This window comes from Festucalex cinctus, chromosome 21 (genome assembly GCF_051991245.1).
Source record: "Festucalex cinctus isolate MCC-2025b chromosome 21, RoL_Fcin_1.0, whole genome shotgun sequence".
Classification (NCBI taxonomy): domain Eukaryota; kingdom Metazoa; phylum Chordata; class Actinopteri; order Syngnathiformes; family Syngnathidae; genus Festucalex; species Festucalex cinctus.
Genome location: NC_135431.1, coordinates 636,780 through 661,021, shown reverse-complemented (window position 1 = coordinate 661,021; position 24,242 = coordinate 636,780). Strand labels below are relative to the sequence as shown.

The 24,242-nt window shown below is 46.8% G+C and overlaps 3 protein-coding genes across 8 annotated transcripts in view; 2 read left to right on the top strand and 1 right to left on the bottom strand.

Annotated features, from left to right (window-relative positions):
• fig4a (FIG4 phosphoinositide 5-phosphatase a) overlaps positions 1-16,490 on the bottom strand; it is a 30,853-nt gene extending 14,363 nt beyond the window's left edge. The window contains exons 1-12 of one of the 4 annotated variants that reach the window (XM_077510946.1): positions 16,282-16,484; positions 15,320-15,526; positions 6,472-8,860; positions 6,274-6,374; positions 4,717-4,815; positions 4,025-4,148; positions 2,670-2,826; positions 2,541-2,591; positions 1,878-2,038; positions 1,680-1,808; positions 843-943; positions 436-598 (exon numbers count right to left, since the gene is read on the bottom strand). In XM_077510946.1, coding sequence (XP_077367072.1) covers positions 436-598; positions 843-943; positions 1,680-1,808; positions 1,878-2,038; positions 2,541-2,591; positions 2,670-2,826; positions 4,025-4,148; positions 4,717-4,815; positions 6,274-6,336 — 1,048 coding nt within the window. In that variant the 5' untranslated portion in view covers positions 6,337-6,374; positions 6,472-8,860; positions 15,320-15,526; positions 16,282-16,484. Of the gene's footprint in view, positions 1-435; positions 599-842; positions 944-1,679; positions 2,039-2,540; positions 2,592-2,669; positions 2,827-4,024; positions 4,149-4,716; positions 4,816-6,273; positions 6,375-6,471; positions 8,861-15,319; positions 15,527-16,191 lie in introns of all 4 variants that reach the window. The other 3 variants (XM_077510944.1, XM_077510943.1, XM_077510945.1) reach the window with 3 other exon arrangements.
• Positions 6,861-20,208, top strand: ak9 (adenylate kinase 9). 3 transcript variants are annotated; one of them, XM_077510941.1, is made up of 34 exons: positions 6,861-7,010; positions 7,226-7,336; positions 7,942-8,005; positions 8,085-8,137; positions 8,238-8,334; positions 8,404-8,516; positions 8,601-8,762; positions 9,788-9,925; positions 9,995-10,069; positions 10,147-10,242; positions 10,384-10,523; positions 10,601-10,917; positions 10,992-11,012; positions 11,075-11,190; positions 11,528-11,675; positions 11,788-11,823; positions 11,887-12,036; positions 12,643-12,791; positions 13,571-13,786; positions 13,860-14,093; positions 14,151-14,272; positions 14,339-14,558; positions 15,190-15,261; positions 15,323-15,529; positions 17,106-17,324; positions 17,455-17,671; positions 17,740-17,941; positions 18,016-18,455; positions 18,531-18,727; positions 18,801-18,970; positions 19,247-19,345; positions 19,410-19,512; positions 19,574-19,688; positions 19,759-20,208. In XM_077510941.1, the coding sequence occupies exons 2-34, from the start codon at positions 7,235-7,237 to the stop codon at positions 19,971-19,973; spliced, it is 5,025 nt and encodes a 1,674-aa protein (XP_077367067.1). In that variant the 5' UTR covers positions 6,861-7,010; positions 7,226-7,234; the 3' UTR covers positions 19,974-20,208. The 3 variants fall into 3 exon arrangements, with proteins under 3 accessions (XP_077367067.1, XP_077367068.1, XP_077367066.1); XM_077510942.1 differs by having other exon boundaries at positions 14,151-14,558; positions 18,016-18,162; positions 18,238-18,455; XM_077510940.1 differs by having other exon boundaries at positions 14,151-14,558.
• Positions 20,209-20,491: 283 nt separating this feature from the next.
• On the top strand, positions 20,492-22,113 carry LOC144010583 (uncharacterized). Its single transcript, XM_077510966.1, has 2 exons — positions 20,492-21,156; positions 21,503-22,113. Exons 1-2 carry the CDS (start codon positions 20,974-20,976, stop codon positions 21,638-21,640), a joined length of 321 nt encoding a protein of 106 aa, XP_077367092.1. The 5' UTR covers positions 20,492-20,973; the 3' UTR covers positions 21,641-22,113.
• Positions 22,114-24,242: the final 2,129 nt, after the last annotated feature.

Sequence of the window (24,242 nt, the reverse complement as noted above, 5' to 3'; positions counted from 1 at the left end):
AAAGCATTGACGCAATTTGTTTGCGGTGACAGATGTTTTGTTGCGACACTGGCGACATTTGCCAACCTGTGGACCAAAGTCACAATTTTCAACAAAAGTGTCTTGTTTTATGAGTGGACACTCACGAAGGACTTTAACTCATTCATTCCCCTCCACGAGTTAACTTAGGTATTTAATATATGTGGCTCGCTCCCATCCACGAATTAAGTCGGGTTTTGCGTTTTTTGTTTTTTTAATGCACTGGACGTAGGAGAACCTCATGCAAGTATTGAGCTGAAAAAAATGATTGTAATGAGGTGTAGTTGCCAGCAGATGGCCACAGTAGCTTTGATCGGAGGAGGGCCAGCATGTAGGGAGAGTGGAAGAAGTAGTTAGCTTAGCAATGTGTTAAAATGCGGGAATCCAGCAGGCAATCGCGCGTCGGCGGCGGCTTACGTCGTATGGGCGGCTTGGGCATCATTGTGGAAATGTCCTGGGACCAGTAGAGCGGAACCGAGCCTCGCGTTTGCACGTACGACGAGTAACTTCCCACCGCGAAGGACATCATCGAGGCGTCGTGCACGATCTGCTCCGTCTCCACCTCGTTGGCCACGTCGCCCTGCCGGACGCAACAATTTGTTTGCATCGTTACGCTCCAGCATCCGTTCGCTCGTTTCGGCTGCCATTTTCAAAGTAAAATATTAGTTACAAAGATTTGAAGCACCAAAGCCAAATAAGCGATGAGTTGGGAATTGCAAAGATGCAAGAAGTTCCTCCCACGCGCGGCGACACTCGCCCATACTCGAGGAGGCGGCGGCCGATCGAATCGATTTCAGTCAATTCCAATGGAGTCGCTTCCTTACCTCACAGTTGGCTCCTCTTTTCAGGAAGCGGGTTCCGGCAAATTTGCTGGAGCGCCTGGCGATGAGGGTGATGTGCACCGGGCGCCCGTAGATGAGAAGTTCTGCGGCAACGCCGGGAGTCAAGGAGGCAACGCTGCAGTCACTTTGGGACATTCCCGACGCAAATTTCAGACGCTATCCTATCAAAGACTCCAACATAGCAAATGATATTATTGGCTTCAAGATTAGGACGCACGATATCGGTGGGCAATAATTACCGACCGATTTGACATCAAACAGATCAACCATATAATAAAGACAACTGCTGATAATTATTGGTAATTATCAACCACTTTGACATCACACAGATAGACCAGATAAAGAAATCGTTGGTCCATCTGTTGTGGTTCAAGTTGTGCCCCACTGCTCGACCGCTCCCCTCTCCTATGGCAGTGTCGCATATTTGTGACATCATAATGCGTGCAACCTCGGGTTGACAGAAGATGCCTCGTGGCAACATGGCAGGCGCCAGAGTGGCCTTTCTTTACTGTGTCTGTCCAAAATGTTAACCTCGCAGTTTTTTGTTGGATTTTTAAAACATGAGTTACTGGTTGTCTTTGAAGCAAAGATATCAAACAAATTCAGCTTGATTGCACTTTACACAATGTTTTAGATCTAATTGTACGTGTTAGACTCATAGTAGGACTCCAAAGTATATTTGTATTCAAGTTCATTTTGCAAATAATTAATCGGCTGACGTATCTGTTATCGACATCTTCACTTTCTAAGTGATTGGTGCATCGGTTGAAAATGGGTATTATCGTGCATCCCGCTACAAATGAAAGGCCGAAAGGATACTGGACTGTCCACAAAACCCGTGGATGATGTACATGAGCCAGTCGGGGTGGATGACGCCCTTGACGCGCTCCAGCAAGTTGGCGTTCCACACGTACTTGGAGTAGGGCTGGGCGCGCACGCCGTAAACCACTGCGGCGGAGGACAGCGACGCGTAAAGCAAAGACAAGAAGGGGCGGGACTTATCTGGATCCGAGTTACCTTGAGTGGGCAAGCCCTCGTCTTCAAATATGTCAAAGCTGTCTTGTTTGTTGCGCACGTCGGCAACCGTCAACACTGATGACGCAGGTGACCACGACTCGTACGGCCTCTGCAGCAGCGTCAAGTTGTGCTGCAGCGAGTGGCTCAGGTCGTAACTGTAGCTGCAAAACAATAAATTGCAAACGTCGACAAATGAAAGCATTCCATTCATTTGTTTCTTTGAGACACCACAAATCTTTTTGGCTCAGTGTGACCTGATGGGGGGGGAAAAAGAAAAAAAAAAAAAAAGCAAATACTGACTGATCTGTCCGTGTCTGTCAAATTTTAAAAAGCTCAATTGGACTAAAAACAGTTTGAGTAGTTTTATCGTAGATTATCGTGGATTTATTACCTGAGCAATATATCGATAATGGCAGTATTGTCATGTCGTGAGATAAACGTTATGGTGACCCTTGTATCGCATATCGTATTGTATAGTAAGGTATCCCCAGATTTTCACCCCTTCCCAAAATATCCGAACAAGTGAAAAGGGGTTTGACGCCATCTCTACAATCAAGTTGTAACAACGTACGGCGACTTTCAGGCTTGCAACATGTCTTCAGCAAAGACGTATTACACATTTGGAAGCAAATCTCTGAATTGAAACAAGAAGCAGAAACGTACCTGAAGTAAAAGTTACTGGACAAGTCCATGTTTTGGAAGATTCGCACGTATCTGAAAGGAGGTGCAAAGGACACAAGTGCCGTCAGGTGCAGGTGGCGTTGAAGGACAAGAAGCCATCGTTGTTACTACCTGGCTTCGTCGGGGTGCGCCACGCGGACCGAGTCGTTGGGGATGTAGATCATGCTGGTGTCCTCGATTTTGTAAATGGAGTGGCCCCCGATGTCGGCCATTTTTCTACGCTTGGTGATCAACACCATGTAGTAACCCTCCAGGAAACGGACAAAGCCTGTCAATGAAGGACAAAAAAAATAAAAAGAATAAACTTTACCCGTCAGGGTAGACGACGCGACCCGCTGATGTTCTGTCAAAGAGCAGCCCTGAGACCAAAACGGAGGGAAGAACATCATCGCGTACTTGAGCAAATGTCAACGAGTCCGTCTTTGGTAACGAATGTTGCAAAATGGAAAGCATGATGACTGGTGATTCGTTGCCAAAAAAGGATTTCTCCGCAACAGTGCCGGCAGGAAGAATAAGGAAAAGAAAAAGATCTCCTGCGCGTGCACCTGTTGCCATTCCCAATTCAACAGGCAGCAAACACGTTGGTGAAAAGGTTGGGCAACATGTACACTAGGGCTGCACAATATCAAAAAAAATATCGGTATCGCAATATCGGCCCATGCAATATGCATATCGCAACTGAATCAAAAATCAATGTGAATCGTAAATCGAATCGAATCGGGCCCTTCCGAATTGAATCAAATCTATTTTGGAAATCTGAATCGATACCCAGCCCTATTGCATGATTTTCCCAATGTCGTGCAGCCCTAATGTACACGATGTCAGCGGATGTTGACAAAAATACAAAGTGGATTTGAGTTGGTCAAGTTTTCTCAGGATGCAGAATGGACGACTGAGTAATCCAAACCTTCACTGCCAAGATGGTGGACTTCTTTGACATCAATACCAAACGAAAAAGTGGGTTTAATTGTGGCAACTGTTTGTTTGTTTTGCCTGCAGGCTCGCAACAATTTGTTGATGAACAAAACAAGCAAATTTGTCATTTCAAATGGCAAAAACAAGCAACCGTAACGCCTGAAGTAAACTTGCGAAGCTTCAAAACCATGACGTAGTTTGTACACTCCATGGCTGACACCACAACACACCAAACTTAACAATAATAATAATAACAATAATAATTAAAGAAAGGCTTCAACGGTAAAAAAGAAAGAATCTGCTTGTGCGTACAGGACAGACGGTGATGATGTGAAAAACTGAAAAATGCAGAGCGCCGCATTGCGCTGAAGGCACAGCTGGGCCTTTTATTGCAAGTTATTTGCCAAAAATAAAAAATACAAATCAGGCCAGCCAGCGGCCGCAGCCGGACAACAAAAGGCGCACGCCGGTGCCACCTGCACGGGGTCACAAAAAGCTGGTTGACGCGGCGAGTGTGGGATTTGGCGGCGGCGGCAACGCACGTCACGTACCCACCACGCCCACGGCTGACACGGCCCTGGACAAGCCCGACGGACCTTTTTGGGCCATCTTGGTGCGGTTGCCCAAGTCCAGTCGACCCAGCAACTCACGCACCTCTTGCTGGCTGTACACGTGCTGCAACACAAAACAACAACACTACAATCACATTTTTTAAGAACAAAAAAAACAAAACAAAAACAGAACACTGTGGGCTATTTGTTGTAACCGCGAAAGAGCCGCAGTCAAGAGTTGCTCATCTACCTCCACAACAACAATAATAATAATAATGATAAGAAGAAGAAGAAGAAAATGACATTGTCAAGCATCAAGACTGTTTGTCAATTACACAATGCTACATTAATATTGGCCAGAACGGCAACATGGGATGATGATGGATCGTTACTGGAAGATGCTTCCTCATAACAATCATCATCACAACCAGACGACATAATGAGTAAGAAATCAATTCCCAGCAGCTCTGAAACGGGCGCGGTGGGCAAACAAGTCATGAGACAGGCTGTCACGCGGCATTACGTTTTGGGGGGAGAGAGGGGGAGAGAGGGAGAGAGAGAGAGAGAGAGAGAGAAACGGACCGAGAGAGAAAGAGAGCGAGAGACAGAAAGAGAAATGAGAAAAAGAGAAAAAGAAAGCGAATGAGAGAGCGAGCAAGAGAGAGAAAGAGCGAGAGAAAGCACTTGCTGACCTTGTCGTCCATGATGAGCAGGTCCTTGGGTTCGGTGCGGTCAATCTTCAGTACTCGGTGTTTGGTCTGAGCCCTGTTGCTCCCCACCAAAAAATACCTCTGCAAAGAAAAAAAACTTTCTATTTGCTCTTTGGCTAAATGTGTATTTTACCCGCACAAGCAAGCACTGCCTTGCTCAGCAGACAGATGCAGCATCTGTAAAGCAAGTTGACATCAAGAGTTTGAAAAGTGGACTGCAATTTTGCACCACTTGGAGATGCTCTGTCATCACACCAAATGTTCCCACTTGATGCTAAACATGAGCAATTTCTTGGAACGGGATTCGTTCTTGACTAAACTTGGATACTACTACCACCACTGACCAAAACGCACAGACTCCTAAAGCAGGTGCAAATCCCGTGAAAGTTTACCCGGAGGGCTAAACTGAAACTCAACGTCAACAAAAGCTTCATTCAGCAGATGCTTCAGAGAGTTTTACTCATACTCATACTTGATTGCTCAGAGGTTTCCAAATAAAGACTGTGACGCTTAATCGGTTTGCGGGTGACATTATCATGTAATTGCATTGGTACAAATTAAAAAAAAAAAAAAAAAGTCTTCATAAATAGAAAACTGGCAGCTGGTAAAATCATCTTTTATTTCTCCCCAAAGGACATCAGACGTCACCATAGTTAGTCAACCTCATCCAGTTTTTATTTAGTCAACTATAAATCAAGCATTTTAGCCTGTATTTTAGTCCAAGAAAAACGTTTTATTTGTCTAGTTTTAGTCAAGAAATACTGTCAACGTTTTAGTCAGGACTATCATGTAACTTTTTTTTTTTTTTTTTTGTCAACAGGTTATGTTGAACATTTCGGATGTAAAACTATTTCACATCCAATATATTTCATCGAGTTTTTATGAAATGCAGGACATTTTCGTCACATCTTCATTAGGTATCTGAAAATGCATACTGATTTAGTCCCATTGTTTATTAATGAGGGTTTTAGTCGAGTCTAGTTTTAGTCCAGTAAAAAATGTGCTGACTAAATGATTTTTTCGTTTTCATTGACGAGACGAAACGAACACGAAACCACAACTCACACACCACCTGATAAACAGACGTGTCATCTGTAAAGCTGACAGTCATCTGCGTGCGAACTAATAAGGATTCTTTATTTCCACTGTAAAATAGCTGACTTGAATCTGACATGCAAACGAGCCAAGCACAGGCCTTTGCTGCCATCTAATGGCCGCGAGCAGGTAAACCCTCCAGTCATCTGCGGTCCTGGATTTACTTTCCCAAAGCTGTCATCTTTGGGCCTTCACAATGCCTACATAGATTCCTTGACTCCACGTATAAAACTTCAACTTACACCAAATAAGTTGATTGTCAACTGTTGACATGTACAAATGTCCCCAGTTGTGGGAGTAATACATTTGTTCTCGTAACAGGAGCACGACATTTTGACATGCGCGTTTGGACAATTCGTGGACTTGTGGAGGCGTTGACAGTGCCATTAAGATGATGATGATGATGATGATGATGATGATGATGTAGATGTAGAATGGACTTACGGCTCTGGTCTCGTACAGAACCAGCCTCTGGAGCCCACTGATGACAGCTGCAGACTGAGGCATGTTTGCTCCACAAACTGCCGATGCAAACAAGAGAAGAACTACAAAAGAGAACATGAACGAAAATGCAGTTTTATATTGGCTTCCTGTTTCTGAAGCGCAGCTGCAAATTTGTTGCTAATACAGTAATTGACTTACCGTAATATGATTCAAGCGGCAAGCGGCGACAGCCACACACGGCGCCAATATTCAATATACATTTGGCCGCAAATGCTGAAAATATTCACGTAAAAACGCGTTCGGAAGCTATTGGAATTTTATACGCGGATGTATGTAGCAAGCACAACCAAGCACGCGACGTGAATGTTTTAGTCATGTGACTGTCATGAACGCGGAAGACGTCAGTACGGAATCCGGTCAAGCCCAAATATTACGGATACGCTTTCTCCCCCCAAAAAATTGAATACAAATTAATAATAATACCAGTAATAACATTGACAACATAAGTGAAAACCTTCTGACCTTAATGGTCAACTTTAGTTTGATTGCCGCAGTTAGTTTAAAAATAAAAATAAAAAATCTGCCTATGCTTGTTGACAGTTGCTATGGTAACAAACGCCACTGTACATGACGAGTAGTATAAGTTGACGCTAGTTTCTGTCCCAAACAAGCAACAATGCAACTTTAAAGTATTTGGAGGATTTTCTTCTCTCTTAAAAATCTCAAGTAGATCCAAGGTAAAGCACCTTTCGATAAATATTGGTTCATGAAATGTAAATGTTGGCAAAACAGAGAAAATCTTAATTGTCCATTACTGCATACTACACATTGTATTCAAATACAAAGCTTATTGAACTATATCAAGTTTGTGTGAATTTTATTAGATTATTTCAACATTACAGTAGTGCCTTCATTTAGTCTATTTTGGCCCTTTTTGTTCATGATATGACAGGCAGGAACAATGAAGTCGGGCATGGATCTGGTGGACAATCTCATGGAAGAGGACGCCGAGAGAGAGTATCTGCTTTCCAAGCCCACCTGCTTCCTAGTGGTTGGAAGGCCGGTAAGAATGCGACATAATAATGCATATATGCACAACAGACACTTCACCAGGTACACCTGCAGAGTTAGATGCAATTGTGTAAGGCTGGGGAAGCTCGTGGCTATGAGGTCATACTGTGCATCCATGTATATTCCTCATGAAGGTTGTCTTGCCTTAACTGGATCCCCTCCCGGTACAACCTGGACCGGTCACCAGTCGATGCCGTAGGCCACAGACGAACGATCTTTCCCTCTCACATTCACTTGGGAGTCTTCATTTGAGCTAACGTGCATGTTTGTGGAATGTAGGAGGAAGGCGGAAACCCACGCAAGCGCAGATTGAACATGTAAACACCTCAGAGGAAGAATCTGAATCCACAATCTGCAGCATAGAAAGGAAAAGTCTGAAAGAAGATTATTTTCTCCAGTTCTGCGACCCACCCATGCTTCGGTTGGCTCCAATGCAAGAGCTACAAAACGTTACTGTTGGAAAGGCAATTTTAAATCGAGCTCCTGTATTTGAGTCCAGAAGGTTCAATAATAACAAAGCTGGCATGTTTAGCTCTTAACGCTTCACTCCAGCCATAAATAGTCCCCAAAATAAAGCTTTGACGTGTGTTGTTGCAGGGTGTTGGCAAATCCACCCTGGCCAAAAACATTGCAGAGACCTGGGGCTGCGTTTTAATTGATGGTAAGCGTCATTCTCTCCTCATCATGCTTCCGTTTATAAACGTCATCTTTTGATTCATTCATCCGCTTCACAATTGCAGACACGGAGGTGCTCGAGTCCCACATCAGAAGTAAAACAGAGGATGGCATTAAGGTCACGCTCGGTCGTTACAAGCTTTGTAGCAGCAGTTCCTCCAAAGTTTGTCTTGGTTTGTTCCCACCCCTACGCTAAATCCCATCCAATCATTTTGCAGCTCCTGGACATCCTCAACGCGGGCCAAAGTGTCCCGGAAGACGTGGTTCTCCGGCTCATCCTCGACATGCTCAACTCGTCTAAAGTGGAGCATTACGGTGGGTATGGCATATCGCAGCATGTTTTTTACGGCTCCCGTGTTGAAAGGTTCACCTGACGTCACACAGGCTACGTGCTGAGCTGCCTGCCGTTCATATCGGAAGAGGGCGTCTGTGTCGATGAGCAAATGGAAATGATCCGGAAGCTCAAGCTCAAGCCGGACTTCATCATCAACATCAAGGTGCCCCTCGCCTTTCCAAAAAAAAAAATAATCAAAAAACAAAAACAACTAACAGCGATGCACTCGCATCTGCCGTTTTGTTAGTGTGCCGACAAGGACCTGGTCCAGAGGCTGTCCAGTCAGAAGCAGCATCCCATGACGGGTATTCTGTACAATCAAGATCAATGCAAGTGGGACAATGACTTCCATGTAACGGGATTTATTGATGAGGAAGTCGTGGAGGAGGAGGATAAGGAAGACTCGCAGGTATTTCTTCAACAACTCAATTGGGGCGGATGCAAAATCCAATGTCAGCATCTCCAGGAAATAATCCAGTCAATTAATAATCCAGTCAATTACACTCTCTAAAGGAAAAAAAAAAAAAGTTTAATCCCAAATCAGGGGTGTCTTACTATACACAGTGATTCATAACAATCATGGGGAAAATTAGGTAAAAAAAGAAAAAAAAATATTTCTAGGACATGAATTAATTTTTCTTCACGTAGTGTCATTAAAAGTACACAATTTAAAAGCAGCTACAATGTTCAGGAGAATTGAAAGCAAAAGAAAGAATAATAAAAACTAGCTTCTGAGCATGACAACAAGTGTAGAGCGCATGAGCAAGATTTTGAAAAACATGATTTTCAAAGACTTTCGTCATTGCCGTGGGAAAAGAGCATCATTTTCAACCTGCATTTACACTCTATTGCTGCTAAAAACTCACAAATGTACAATAAAAACTTATATTTGTGACATAAAGTGGCAAAATTTGTGAGAAATAAACGTGCAGATTTGCGTCATAAAGTGTAAAATTTATGAGGGAAAAAAAACATTCAAATTGAGAAAATCATGCATATTTGTGACAGAGAAAACTCAAATTTACGAGAAATGTACTCGCAGATTTACGACATAAAGGAGCAACTTGCGAGAAAAAAGCCCTCACAAATTCTTGAAAAATAAACTCGCAAATTCGTCAGAAGAAAAAAACTCGTTTTAATATGATATGGTTAGTCTGCACTAAATCAATTACAATCTCCTTCATTGAAAACCCGACCGGAAAGTATCATTTAACGAGTTCTTCCACCGTCTGCATTTTTGCACACTTGGGAATTGTCTTGGCACAAACAACCGAGTAGGCTATGTCTATTTCTTGCAAGTGTCTAAGTTTTATTTATCTCAAATGTGCCACTTTATACTATCACAAATTGTTTTTTAAGGCTGATTAGAGGGAGAGGTTACACACGGTTGCATGTTGTGCACTCTGGCGTTGCGCGTCTTTGTGGTGCTTGCAGGATGAGGATGAAGAGGAAGAGGAGCAAATGAGCCCAAGGTGCACGATCGACCAGCTGGTGTGGATCCCCGAGCGGCAATCCAGAAATACGTCTCTTCGAATCAACACATACAAGGACAACATCCTCCGCCCGCTGGAGGTACCAATCTGCAGCCGTTCGGACTTGCACCCGTTGTGTCCTAACAGCTCCCTCCATCTTGTGGCTCAGGACTACATGATGGACCACAACCCCATTTACCTTTTCGAGGTGGACGGAAGCAACACCCCGGAGGAGTTGCTCTTCGTAAGTGGCTTGCTACGTGTCGCGTGTTGGCATTCTAGCGTGTTGTGGACGTCACGCGTGTCCTGGCTTGCTCCTAGTTTGTGTTGTCGCGCCTGGGATCGATGGCCATACAGCGTGTGTCCATTCCAGTGGTCCTCCATCAAAACGAAGAGTTGCCCGAAGACATCGAAACGGTCCGTCCTGCGCACTTTTTTCTTCTCTTTTGAATGAAACCGTTTGCCTGTTCAGCTGCGTTATCCGTCCTTCCGGACGACGTGCTGAACTGTGGGGAGCTTCCGGCATAGTCTCAACGCTGCCTCCGCTCTGCTTTGCAGGAGGATCTGTTGAGGTTTATGTCCTCCTCCAGGATGTTGGTGCCGGGCTTCCGCTGGAGGAGGAGCCGCTGGGGTCGGAGTTGTCCGGTGGCGCTGAAGGAAGGACGTCTGGTCCCCGGAAAACCGGAATTCTCCGTCGGGTGAGGGAGCGAGGCTTCTTCCCGGGGAAAGCAGTTTCCTTTTCATTCCTGATTGTCATCTCTGGTCCGAGAAACAGCTTCCGCGACAAAATGTACATCCTTTCGTCCCAAGAAGCCTACGACAAGTTTGTGAGTAACCCCAGGCCCTACCTGCTGCCTCCCATGCCGAGCCCCCCTTGCCGGGTCTGCATCATCGGAACGGCGGATTCAGGGAGGCCCGCCCTGGCCAAACTGATGGGCGGCAGGCACAACGTGTCCGTGCTGGAGCTGGAGAAACTGGCCGAGCCGCTGGTGGCCGAGCTGGAGAAGGAGTGGCTGGCCAAAGTCCGAGAGGACAGCACACAGGTGGCCATGGAGAAAATCCGCACCAAGCAGCAAAACGAGCAGAGTTCCGGCAAGTTTCGCAACAAGTTTCCTTCAGCGTCTCACCACGTGCTTTCCATAACTTGTGCTATTTTTCCCACTCAGATGGAACCCCCGCTGTTGAAGGTAAGCACGCAAGCATTCAGCTGCCAAGAAGCCATGTGAAAATGTTGCCTCGCTGCCGTCAGTGACGGAGGACCATCCCGAAGTGGTGGCCCTCGTGCAGACCGCTCTGGAAGAGGCCAAAAAGCAGGATGCCGCCAAGGAAGTCTACGCTCAAGCTCTGATGAAGGTCGTAAGAGAAGTACGTTTTTTTTGACGGCTAAGTGGACGTGCGTTGACCCCTGCGTGTATTTGTACGTAGCACTCCACCTTTGGTCACCGTTTATCCGTTTGTCTGACTCTGCTCCTGGATGGTCCAGGCCAAAAGGCCACTGACTAAACTTGATCCATTTCATGTCATTATTGTGTTTTCATCAAGTACTGTTTTTCTCTTCAGATAAACTGTGAAATTTTTGTTCTTTTTGGGGGGGGGGTGAGGCTGCAACAGATTCATGACGTTTCCAATTATTTGAACGTGGAACCATTCCATCGCCAAGCTCACTCAATCAATGCTTTTTTTTTCTTTTTTTTTGTCCCAGAATGAATCTTCCAACACGGGTGCCGATGTGGGCAACGGCTGGGTTCTCGACAACTTTCCCAGGAACGTGTCGCAGTTGGAGGCTTTACATCGAGCCGGGATCCATCCAGACTTCCTCTTCTGTCTCATGCACAGCGAGGTCAATCCGAGTAAGTCGTGTCCGCTTGCAGGCCTTCCGACAGACGTTTGTCTCGTGCCTCGTCCCCAAACCAGCAGCCGCCTTTTTATTAACATCGCCTGCCGCTCCATTTCATACTGCAGACCCGTCCGGCGCTCCACCAGCAGAACAATCCGAAGGTAAGGCAAGGAACGGTGCTTCCAAAGTTCTCAAATATCGTCTGACCTCGACTCGTTCTCCAGACAAGCCCGCCAAGCCCAAAGCGGAAACGGATCAGTTCATCCGAGAATGGGAGGCCCTGCAGCTGTCGCTCAGCATTAGCCACTCGGTGCTGCCCACCGACAACCGGAGCCCCGCCGAGCTTCTGGACGAGATTGTCCAGCTCATGGAGAGTGAGTGGAAGGAAAGCCTTGCCAACAACAGTCTTCCGCTTTTTCACGCACGCGTTTGTCCTCATGGAGCGGTCCGGCGTGTCGTCAGCTGGCATCGCAGCCATAGAAAATGGATGGATGCCAATCGGATTCATTTATTCCCAACGATCTTCACTTGGTTGTGCTCCGTCAGTACATGCTTTGGATGTTTCTTATTTGGTCCAATCAAACTTCAGCCTCGCGTGCTGCCATGTCAATTGAATCCTTCGCAGTCGGTCGTGCTGGCGGAAAAACTTCTAATCTATTAGCAAGGGGACTGCTTGGCCATGCATCTCTGCTGAGTATTAGGAATTCGATTCCAATTTTTGAGCTCAATATTGATCCTGAACTGTCGCACAGTTGCGGGCGCTAATATTACATTTTTAGACTAGTGATGGTTTCAGATGGTCGGGTAATTACCAATTGACGGAAGGCCCAGGTATCAAAGACGCGGCCCGCTATCACCTGTGCGCAATACCCTGACAAATATTGCTTGCCGTTTGCTGAAGTGCAGGGAAAGCTTGAAACACAAGTAGTGGACATTTCTGAAAAGAAAAACCGCAAAGTCTCTCCTCCATTGTTGTGCAGAACCTTTCAAGTATTTGCCCCGAGAGTTCTCCGCCGTCGACTTGGACGAGGAAGCAGAAGACATCGAAGCCATCGCAAATCTGGAACTCGGCGACGACGACGACTCCAAGGACTCGGCCGAGGAGGAGGAGGATGAGGAGGGCGAAGATGTCAGTAAACGGGCCGTTGGCCATTTTAGTGTATTGGGGACTTGAGATGAGCAATGGGCACCTCCTTCATCAGATGTGTCCCGAGTGCCACGACTGACGTGGGAGAGGCAGCATAGTACCAAAGTGTAGAAATGAGAATCTTCATATATCACGGTTCACTTTTTGACCTTTCACTGAAATCACAGATTTTTGCAGTACACATTTTTGGCTCTGTTGCCAGATTTTTGTAATCCTTTTTCTACACAGGCTAAAGTATGCAGATGTAAAGTTCAGATGGGTACTTTCAGCGGTTCTTGAATGCTTGGGCACATCAAATGCGATGCAATGCAAAGCACGACTTGTTTCCATGACAGCACATCTAAAGCTCACGTTAGCCAATTTCATCCAAGCGACCACTGCAAGTTGGAACTAAATGTAATCCGCCACCGCTGCGGCGTCAAACGTTATCAAATCAAGCGCATTTGTGTAGCAGCTGCATTCAGGCATGCAGCCTGGCTAACGGTTAGCTCGTTAACAGCCAGCCAGCCACCATCCCGGGCCAAACGACAGGCAACTCGACGCTCTCATTCGCCGACTCCCACGTCACTCAACAGGCCAGGCCCCGCCCCCTTAGCCGCATACATTCAAAGTCATTGATAGGACGGTGTCAAACGTGAGGATGGTGAACTCCACTTGCCCTCTTTCCGACTCAACTTATTTGATTGATTATTTTCGATTGCTTTACAAAATAACATTTTTACAAATCCTTATGTTTTGTTTTTTTGTCTTTCCCCTCAAAGTCGGAATCGGCCGGGGACGCGCCTTCCAAGCGAGCTTTCGGCGATACTTTTATTTTCTGCCCGGTGGTGCTGAACAAGCAGAACGTGCTGGTGCCCTGCACGGATGAGATCTCGGCCAAGTATCGAGAAAAGGTCTACTATTTCTCCAACGTGGACGCCAGGGAGGCCTTCATGCTCGCTCCCGAGCACTTTGTGGGACGGACCGAGCTTCTCAAGGTAGCAGCCAGGCGGGATGAGAACAGGATACGAAAGCGACGCTTTCAGCTCATCTCTCCCGTGTGCCTTTCAGCCTCCCGCCCTGCGCATCTTCCTCCTGGGCTGCCGAGGCTCGGGCAAAACCACGCAGGGCGAGTGGCTGGCCAAGCAACTGGGCCTCTTCCACATTCAGTTCCGGGAGCACCTGCAAACGCTCCTCATGCCCAAGATGAAACGGCGAGTCATCCCCACCGACGAGTCCAGCGAGGAGCATCTGAGAGCCTTGAAGGCCGCCATCAAGGACGCCCGAGGCCAGAAACGCGCCGAGGTGAGCCCCTTGGCTTTTTAGCCCTTTTCATCTGTTGCCCAATCTTTTGTCCATCAGGAGGATCCGGGATTGACCGATGAGGAAATTGGCATTAAAGCCTACTTGGCTGACGACCTTCCGTTGAGCTCGCACGTCCTGGAAGAGGTCATCAATCCATACTGGAAAACGGAACCTTACACGTACGAGAGCGCCAGCGCTGGCGTGTCCTCCACCAAATCTGCCGCTTTTCTTTATGTCCACGCCAGGTCGACGGGTTTCATCCTGGAGGGTTTCCCTCACAACACCGAGGACGTGCAGCACATGATGCAGCATCAGCTTTATCCCGACGTGGTGGTCACCTTGATGGCGGAGGCGGAGCAGGTCCAGGCGCGCCTTTTGCCGAAATTCTGGCAGAGGTGGCGAGAGCACTGCGGCCGGCGTGAAGCTTTGCTCGACAGCCTCCGCGAAATACACTCCAAAGCTCGGGTGAGTCACGCGTGCTCACGTGGACAAGTGTGTGTAATAGGGCCCGACCGATTCATCGGCCGCCGATTAGAATCCGACGATTATTGGCCTTCAAACATCGGCCAAAACAGTCAGCCAATTATTTTCCCCTTAAAAGGTTATCGAAGAAAACCAACGTTTCTGACGCTGTGAAAGTGTGTAGCATATGTTATTCCGGTTATTCTGTTGTCGCTAAGCGTCTCAAGACTTGTGAAAATAACGCAAGATAAAAATATATATGAAAGGTTAATGCGTGACAGCAGTTGTAAAAAAGTAGGATTGGTTTTATTATTGACACATAAATCTATGCAATAACCTTGTATAGTTCATGATTTTTTTTTTATATGGAAAGCGCTATATAAATAAAGATGACTTGTTATTCAAAGCATAGAATCTTAATAATGAAAGTGTGTGTAAGTGGCAACCATTGAAAAGGAATTGGAGAAGGGCTTAATTTTATGCACTATATATTTTTAAATAATCGTCAGATTAATCAGTAATTGGTATTTTTTTATGCCAGTAATCGGTATCGGCATCGGCCTGAAAAAATGCATATCGGTTGGGCCCTAGTGTGTGCGTGTACAGTTCCACGCAATACGTGTCTTTGATACAGGAAGAGAACATAACAAAGAGGAGGGCCGAACTGATGGAGGAGAAAGCGGCCTCTTCGACAGCCACCGCAAAAGTAAGCCAACCGCTCACGTCAGCAATGGATCGGAATTGATTTTGACGGCGAAACAAACCAGTTCAGCTGCCGCGACGAAGACGAGGACGACGAAGACTCGGCCAACATCGAGGACGAAATCGAGGCCATCTTGGAGGAGGAGTACCCCGTGGAACGCTACGACGACTTCAAGGAGGAGGAGGAACTGGAGGAAGCCACCACCGAGAGGCTCAACACGGAAATCGGAGAACGTTACGTGGCCGACTCAAACAACATGGCCATCGTGCTGGTAACAACAAACAAACAATACATTCAGTAACTTTTAACAAAGTGTTTTTGTGACAATAAGTCATCAATAACAACAGATTGAACAATTATAAACATCCAAAAATGGTCTATAATTAATAGTCTAAGTCAAAAGTCTATGTTCCGTTTGTTGTACAACCATTTCAGCTAATGCTGTTAATAAAACATTTTTAAAGTGTCATGTATTACTTGATAAAACAATAACTATTATGTTAAACTATACGATACATCTTTTCATTTCTTATTTAATTAAAGCAAAAATAGTGGTGGCCACAATACTGCAAATGAATTACTTCTTATACAGTATGTATCTGCTATGTTTTTTTTTGTGTTTTTTTTTTTTATACTCAAACATATACGTAACAGGCAATAGAAAGGATTGTTAATAGCATTCAATGGCACTGTATAGCAGAACATTTCAACAACATACTAAAACATCACTTTCAGTAATATTTCTAATATCATGTTAAAGCTTCCTTCATTAAATTAACTTTGTAAGTTTCACTCAACCATCTTTTTTTAAAACAAACAAACATTTAATAATGGTCTGGTAACATAGCATGGCTGAGCTTTAGCAAAGCTTAGCGATTAGCATTAGCTCGTCTAGGTAAGTAAGGTCACTTCACTTGGCATGGTTTCGCTTACCAAGGCCAATAATGATAGGAAACATTGTTTGTCCCGGTTCCTGGTCACTTCTCATGTCTTCAACAACTGTCTTTGATGGGTTTTACTCACTTTAAATGTTGTTTCTTAGCGTTTGGCTTTTCTACGACGGCGGCTTAGTCACAGGTGCTCGCTGCTCTAGAAAGTTCTCATCAGCTCGTCTTGACCTGTCAATCAAATGACTATGGGGGGAGGAGCTTCCGGTTTAAATCAATCTCTACAGCAGATTTTGTCAAATAAATAAATACATAAATAAATAAATAAAATTTAAAAATATATACTGTTGCTCATATATATATATATTTTCTTTTCTTTTTTTTGTTTTAACCCTTAGTTGGTCACAGGGATATAAGTCATTTTCTTATCATCTCTAAAAACTATTTTCTGACACAAAACAATGGAAATAGGAGAAAAAAAAAAAAAGAAGTTATACATTCATGCCTGTAAAGAAAAGAAATGATGCTGTTTGCCGCAGGTAGCCTGCCCGGTAACCGGTGGCTAGCTCTGGCAGCTAGCTGAAGTTAGCGCATCTCAAACTCTGACTCATGAAATGGAAAACATTCTTCTGACCAGAGGTGGGCATTCCGTCAATATTGACGGAAGGTTAATCCGTCAATGACGGATGCCCATTTTGTTGACGAGTGATGTGAAACTTTGAAAAATTGACAAACTAAGCATTGACGGAAGGGTCCCATTTTGCTGACAATTGACGAAACGTTGACGGACGCTCATTTTGACGAATGACGGTTCGGCTTGAAATATTGACGATGACGGAAGTGTGTCCCGACCGTTGATGATTGCTGAACGGCCGACGCTGAAAACTCTGTTTTTGATGCACCCTGTACAGGCGACTGGATAATCTTCAAATGTGATGTTTATCTCACAAACACACACAGGAGGTTCTCAGCGAGCTGAAAATCCCGCGGATATCCATCAACGCCTCGCGCAAGACGCCGGTGGTGCGTCGTCAGCTGCTCCTGAAAGTGGAGCCGCTGCAGGCCAACCGCGAGTCGCTCTTCCAGAAGTGTCAGGCCATCTCGTACAAGCTGGCGCAGCTGCTGCTGCTCTACTCCTTCAAGTTCCACAGCGCCTTCGGATGCCTCGACCCCGTCAAGGTAAACTGGCCAGCACCCATTGCGTGACATCGGCTCAAATACTTCCGGCCCCGACCGACGACATTCGATTCGGGGTAGTCATGTCTGTCAAAAAAAAAGTCCCAGTTTGCTCGCGTGTCGACCGGCACAGCGCTACAACGAAGGCGACCTGATCCAGCCCGTGCTGTGGCCCCTGGACTCGGCCTTCCCGGTGCTCTTCAACCAGTACATCTACTTCTTCAACTCCAAGAAGAACCAGCAGACGTTCATGCTCAACCCGTTGAAGTACCTCCGGCAGTCCAAGCCCTCGCCCATGCTTCCCGTCAAAATGGCCGTCGTGGGACCTCCCAAATCGGGCAAAACCAGCGGTGAGTATCTGCCCCGGCTTGCGAGGCCGTTCCCTTCCCTTGTGTAACTTGCCGTCCCGCGTGGGCAGTGGCCACCATGTTCGCGCAGAGGTACGGTTTGGACCTGCTGTCCATCGGCGGCGCGATGCGGCGCATTCTGGAGGAGCAGGCGCAGAGCGACCTGGCGCTGCAGATGAAGCAGCACCTGAACCGGGGCCTGGCGGTGCCCGACGAGCTGGCTGTCCAATGCCTGGAGAAGGTGCTGATGAGCTTGCTGTGCAGCACGCAAGGGTGCGAGCAAACCGCCGGTCAACAAAACGCCAGCCCGACCCATCGTTCGTGGGTCAAGACTGTCGGCGTTGCAGGTACGTGTTGGACGGCTTTCCCATGACCATGAAGCAAGCGGAGCTGATGCAGGCCAACAGCATCATCCCCATGCTGGTGGTGGAGATGGAGCTGGACACGGTGGAGGTGCTCAAGCGAGGCCTGGCCATCAAGATGGAGGAGAACAAGTGGGGAACTCCGCCGCCGCCGACCTTGACACGCAGCTCCCGTGTTGTTGTTGTTGTTGTTTTGCCCCCCGGCAGGCCCCACCTGCTACACGACAGCGCCGAGATCCTCCACATCCGCAACACCTGCTACAGGCAAGAGGCGGAGCTGATGAGTCGCCACTTCTGCCAGCAGTACGACAACTGGATCCAGATGGACGGCCGGAAGAGCAAGTGGTACATCTGGGAGCAACTCATCAAGCAGATCAGCGTCAGCGTGGACTGCATCCACACCTACCTGAAGAGGACCAGGAGCGGTAAGTCGGCGGCGCTTTTTGCGGCCGGCCGCAAAAAGCGCCGGCACCGCCCTGCAAACGGCGACTTTTACGCAGGTCGAGCGGGCTGCATCGACCGGCTCTGCGTCACGCCCAAAGAGTTTCAGAGGCAGCTGGGAGAGTTTGCCCAGTACTGCCCCGTCTGCCTGGCGCTGCACAACCACCTGGTGGACTGCTCCGAAAGCGCCTCGCTCATGTACGCCGCCGAGTACAACAGACGATACTTCAAGATGTGCAGCCGGCCACATTTGGAGGTCCGCCGGACGCAAAAAACGACGACGCCGGCAACGTTGCCCACATCAGCTCTGAGCAGAGTTTTGTTGGCAGAGCTTCCTGGCCGGTCCCGACGGGTTTGTCAGCCCCGGATGCCCGCGACCTCTGCCGCCGGCCTACCGGCTGCCCAGAAAGTTAACCGCCCAGCAAGTCACCGGCACGTTCCCTCAGCGGATCGAGATGAAAGGCTTCTGCCCCGTCACGTATCTGGACGGAAAACTCAGGTAGACATTTCAAAGGCACGACCACGCAATTAGCCAGAGGAGAACAAAAAGAGACGAGTGACCTTGACTTGTTGTTAGGCACAATTCGCAAGGCGGGATTGTTTGAATTTTCTGAATTTTCCTTGAGTTTTACGTCGGAGTTCCGTTCCTATGCTAGCGATGTCACACCAATTTCCCCATTAAAGTCATTATTTACATCAAAAATAATGGAATGCGCCTTAACTGGAGGACTCCCTGAACGTCAGAGTAAGACGGACTTGTGTTTGCTTTTGTGAGGTACGAAGCGCTGGTCCACGGCCGCACGGAGTTCACGGTGGAATACCGAAAGCGGCTGTACAAGTGCGAGAGCAAGCAGAAGCAGTACAAGTTCTTGAGGTGAGCGCAAACGCGACACTTGTTTGGTGCGTCAGTGGCTTGAGATTGTTTTCTTGTCGTCGAGCGCTCCGGAGCGCTACTGGGACCTGAAGCTGCCCAGCAAGATTCCGCCTCTTTGCGAGCCCATCCTGCTCACCTCCCTCCCCACGCTGGGCTACCTGGAGCAGGTGAGCAAACGCCGAGCGCTCCCTCCCGTTGGTCGGCGATTGATTTGTGGCGCTTGCCAAGGGCGTGGCGGTGCCGGTCATCAAGGCCATGACGGCCGTGGGCTGCCTGAAGCCCAAGTTCCCCTTCTGCAGTTTGGAACGATCGGCTCTCCGCTATGTGGCCTTCTACCTGAAAGGTGCGTTTGCTGACCGGAGCGCTGAAGCGGCTGCTTGACGGCTCATCTTTTGTTCTTGTTTTGCTGTTAGCCTTCAACCACCGCAGCACGGAACACGTTCGGCAGATGTACAAGAAGAAGTTGGCCTCGTTTGAGGAGCACTGCGCGCTCATCCCGTACCTGAGCTCGGTCATGCGAGCCCACTACAAAGTCCCCAGCCGACGTCCCGTCGACTTCGACTTCAAGATGAGAACCTTTCTGGCCTTGAGAGATTCGCCCTCGGCCAAAGCCGATCTGAAACTTTAACTTTTATTTTCGCCGCATCGCACGAGTCTGGATTCCTCGATGGATCGTAACCGTCACGTTGGTCGACGAAAGAAAAAGTCTCGTACTTGTGACTAGGCAGACTTGATAAGTGAACCCAATGAAAAATGATGGTACAGCCACCACTCGTTAGCCACGTAAACGGATTACGCCACGGAATTTGAAGCTATGCTATTGACTATATGCATATCATGATTAAATCTGACCTTTGACACCACGGCGATGTTATTTTTTTGGGATGAAACATTCGGTGTTTTGCTGGTTCGTTTTGTAACGCGGAAGTCAAATGGCCGGTTCAGCCTCTCCCCGTGTGATTGGCGCGCCCCCGGCGAGCCGACTGCAGTCTGCTGTTGGAGATCCTCGTTTCAGCACTCCTATGAATGCAAGACATCCATTATTCAATCAACATTTGAAACAAAACGCAAGAAATTATGGAGGAGGAGGAGGAGGTGGGGTGGGGACAGGGAAGAACGGAGAGGAAAAAAAACACCCTGAGCTGGTCTTGAACCACAGACTTGCTGCTCACAGAGAAAGCACACTAACTACTATACTATTATATACCATGTTAGGTTCAACAGCGCCAAAGTTTGACTTGTAGTTTCCGCAAGTGTCAGCCAGACCACATTTGAAGACAGCCAATTGTCGTAGCACTTTGGCATTGCAAATGTGAAGGATCGTTGATGGTTCAATTCATTTGGAAAGAAGGTTTACTGATGATGGCTACGTTTGTCACTATCTCTCAGAGAAAGTGGCCGTGCGTTTAGTCCGCAGAGGCGGCAAGAAAAGGTCCTGGAAGAAATGCACTGATGATTGTGAGTCCACTGTCTATTCAATATGAAAAATGAGATGTTGGAAGAGTGTTGCACCTTTAAGGGCCTGGCGCCAGCCCAGTGGAACGCGCCCACGCACATGAGCGCTGTAGACAGAGGAAATTCTTTTCATCCCGCCGCCAACTTCCTCCACAGGCACAAACTTCCTTCACATGAAGCTGAAAGGAGCGCCATGGCGGCGGGACGCCCGGGCGGCCTCGGCCTCGTACCGCCGACACGCGGACGAGGCCGAGCGGCGCCGACGGCACGGGCAGGTGCGCTACCAGCCGCTGCTCGAGCAGGAAGTGGAGGAGGAGAAGAGGAGCAAGAGGGAGAAGCGCCAACGGGTCGGCAAGGTTGGTGCGACTTCTTTTCCCGTCATCTGCTGCCGGCGGGCGCGCTCGATTGTTTGGCCTGCGTTTCAAACGTCGAGTTGAACGCCGATACTGGCCGGAATCTCATATGAGGCCTGAGCAAGCTACAAGGAAAATCATCAATCAGTCAATCAATCAATCAATCAATCAATCAATCGGTCTTTTCGTTTCTGACCTGCTGCTGGAAATTCTCCTGCATATCCTGAAATGTGTTTCTGCAGCCGTTTCCTGTCGGCAGGAGGCCGGCCGGCGCCTTGATTTTCTGATTGTCCGTTTTGAGAGCAAGCTGGGGAAACGTGTCTTTCTTTTGCGTTTGTTTGTCTTGCAGAAGGTGTCCAAAGCGCTGCGCTCCACGTGGAAGTGTCTGATGTTGGGCCTGTACAATTTGGCTGCCGTCTACTCCGCACCCGCCAGCGTCGCTGCCGCCTTCGTGCCCGACTTCAGCCCGGCCAGGAACACACCTTGAACGCTTCTTCTCCGCATTGCTCGAAATCCCGTCACAGCATCGTCATATTGATGCTCATTTCCGTTAGCATTAAGCTAGCTGACTTTTGTTAGATGGAACATTTCAGGCTCAATTTGTTTTCGGCCGATATTTGGCATAACTAAATACCGTTAAATGATGAGTCATTAACCAAAAAAAACACACAAAAAAAAATGCGGAGGATAATCAAAAAGCAAAATAAAATGGCTGCAAGTACAGTTATGTTGCGCCCACGTGTTGCCTGCACTCATCCACGATTTTCGCATGCATTGTACAACTTTCACAAATGTTACGACACTTTCTCTATTGCAATATTATCGCAACATTACAACCATAATATCAAGCTATTCTGAATAACATTTTCTTATCTGCAACATTCTGCCTTTGTTTTTAGAATCTTTGCGCAAGTTTTATTTTTTCTTGTAATAAAATACGATGACTTGAATGCCATCAAATGACATTTTTTCATTGGCATGTTATGACTTGACCAGTTTAGTTTTCGAAAATATACGTATGTATATGAGTCGCTATTTTTAAACTTCATGACTTTAATTACAAGTCTGTAATATTATGACTTGAAATGTATTTCCATAGGATCACTAACTTTCTCATAACTTGATTTTGATACCCTAACCTTTCCACACTTTCACGTCAGGATTCACGGCCGCTGCAACCGGAAACGTTTCCAAAAAATTATTGGACACTTCCGGATGGGCTTGATTTGCGGTCATCATATGGAATCACAAACCTCGTAATAAGGATTTGAATCTCTGAAAACATTTTTGTATGACTGAAAATTTCTTTTGAATATCCAAAAATATTTTATTTGAATGACTGAAAAATCTCTGAAAACAAACTTATGTAAAAAAAAAAAAAAAAAAAAAAAAAAAACCTGAAAGAGCGAATGTCTCACCTTTTAGCAATTAATTCTTTCGTCCACTAGATGTCACTCACGTCGCGTTAAAAAATGGTTCATGAAGTTTCACCCACTCATCTCTGGGCCTGACGTATAACATCAGCACGTCCCAAAAGGTCAAGCTATCATACCGTTTTAGTTTTGCCTTTAGGAATCCTCATCTTGGATGACAAGAAAGCAACGACTCCGAGAAGGAGCCAAAGGTCAGAGTTCAAACCCACCCTGTTGGATTTTCAAAGGTCATTCCCTACCCAGCAACGGGTCGTCATCGCTCACTCACGTAAAAAATAAAAATAAAAATCTTACCAATAAACCAATAAATATGTATTTTCTTCCCGATAAAAATGTTTTATTGTGACTTGAATAAATAGTAAGCCTAATCTAAAATTATTTCAAAATTCAATTGTCAAAATTTGTGAGATCAGTCGTGTTTTCAACGAGTACGGAGGTTTAAAGTAGCGTTTTAAACAAGAGTTACCGTTTCCAATGAGACTTGTAAAGCTAAAATTGGATTGGATTGTGAATTGGTTGAAATGTTGGATTGTCTGGTCGTTGTATCGCCGTTTGTGTGAGCGAATGTTTGCGTGACTGTCAGGTACGTACGGTGGTGCGCTTTCTATTTTTGCTGTTCCTGTTGGCGCATACGTGTGAGATTGATGCTTCGTTTCCCCTGCACGCGTCGTCTTCGCGGTGACGAGAGCCGTCCTATCTGTAGCCTCATTATCGCAGCCTCCTTTTTGCATTACGCCGGCCAGGATGCAGCGTCGACATCTTTCATTCCTGAGATGAACACAAATATTAGCTTTGCTTTGGGATTAGGGTTGTCTGGTTGACATCAGGTCATCAGGGTTTGGGTTTGTGCTAAGATTGGGCAGAAGTACTTGACTCTTGATATGTATTAAGTCATTATTTGGAGGAGTACATTTGATTTTGGGCGTTTGGGCGGAGATGGAAAATCAATTTCCAGAAAGTCCAAACTCTGCCCCAGTTTGGCTTTAGCCCCAGGTAGCTAGCTAGCTCCCATGGTGCTCGTTTACGTGCTAGGGTGCTAGCTAGGGGCTAAAGCCAAACAAGTGGCACGTTTTTACTTTTTGGACCTGGATTTGCCACCGCTGCGTTTGGGTATTTTGTTTAATATGGATATTACTCTCAGCCTTCTAACGTGATTAGACTGAACAATAAGGGGCCCCAAGATTGACCCCTGGGGAACCCCACAGGTCATAGACACTGGCAATTCATAAAAAATAAATAAAAAAAACCCACACAAAATCCGCTTCAGTTTTTTGCATATAAAAGATTTGATTGAAAAGGTTTGGAAAGTCATCTTGACAGTTTGAAGTGACGGCACGGCTAAGATGGCCGCCATACGAACCACACGTTGACACTCGCATGCAACACTTGACACAATCATGAGCGTGACCGTTTTCCCGAGTGGACCTCAAGCGCAAGCGTGTTTGGTGGTTGCCGGCGGAGGCCACTTTTGTGGTTTTGGACACATTTGACACACAGGTGACATTCCAAACCAGAAAGCTTCCGAAGCGGGCTCGTTATCCGCTTCACGCCTCCTCCACCTGTCCATCCTCCATCTCCAGAAAGTCACAGCGTTAAGGCCTGAACAAAAGTATTGGGACAGGTGGCGCTTTTGGTGAGGAAGCGACTTCAGTGATT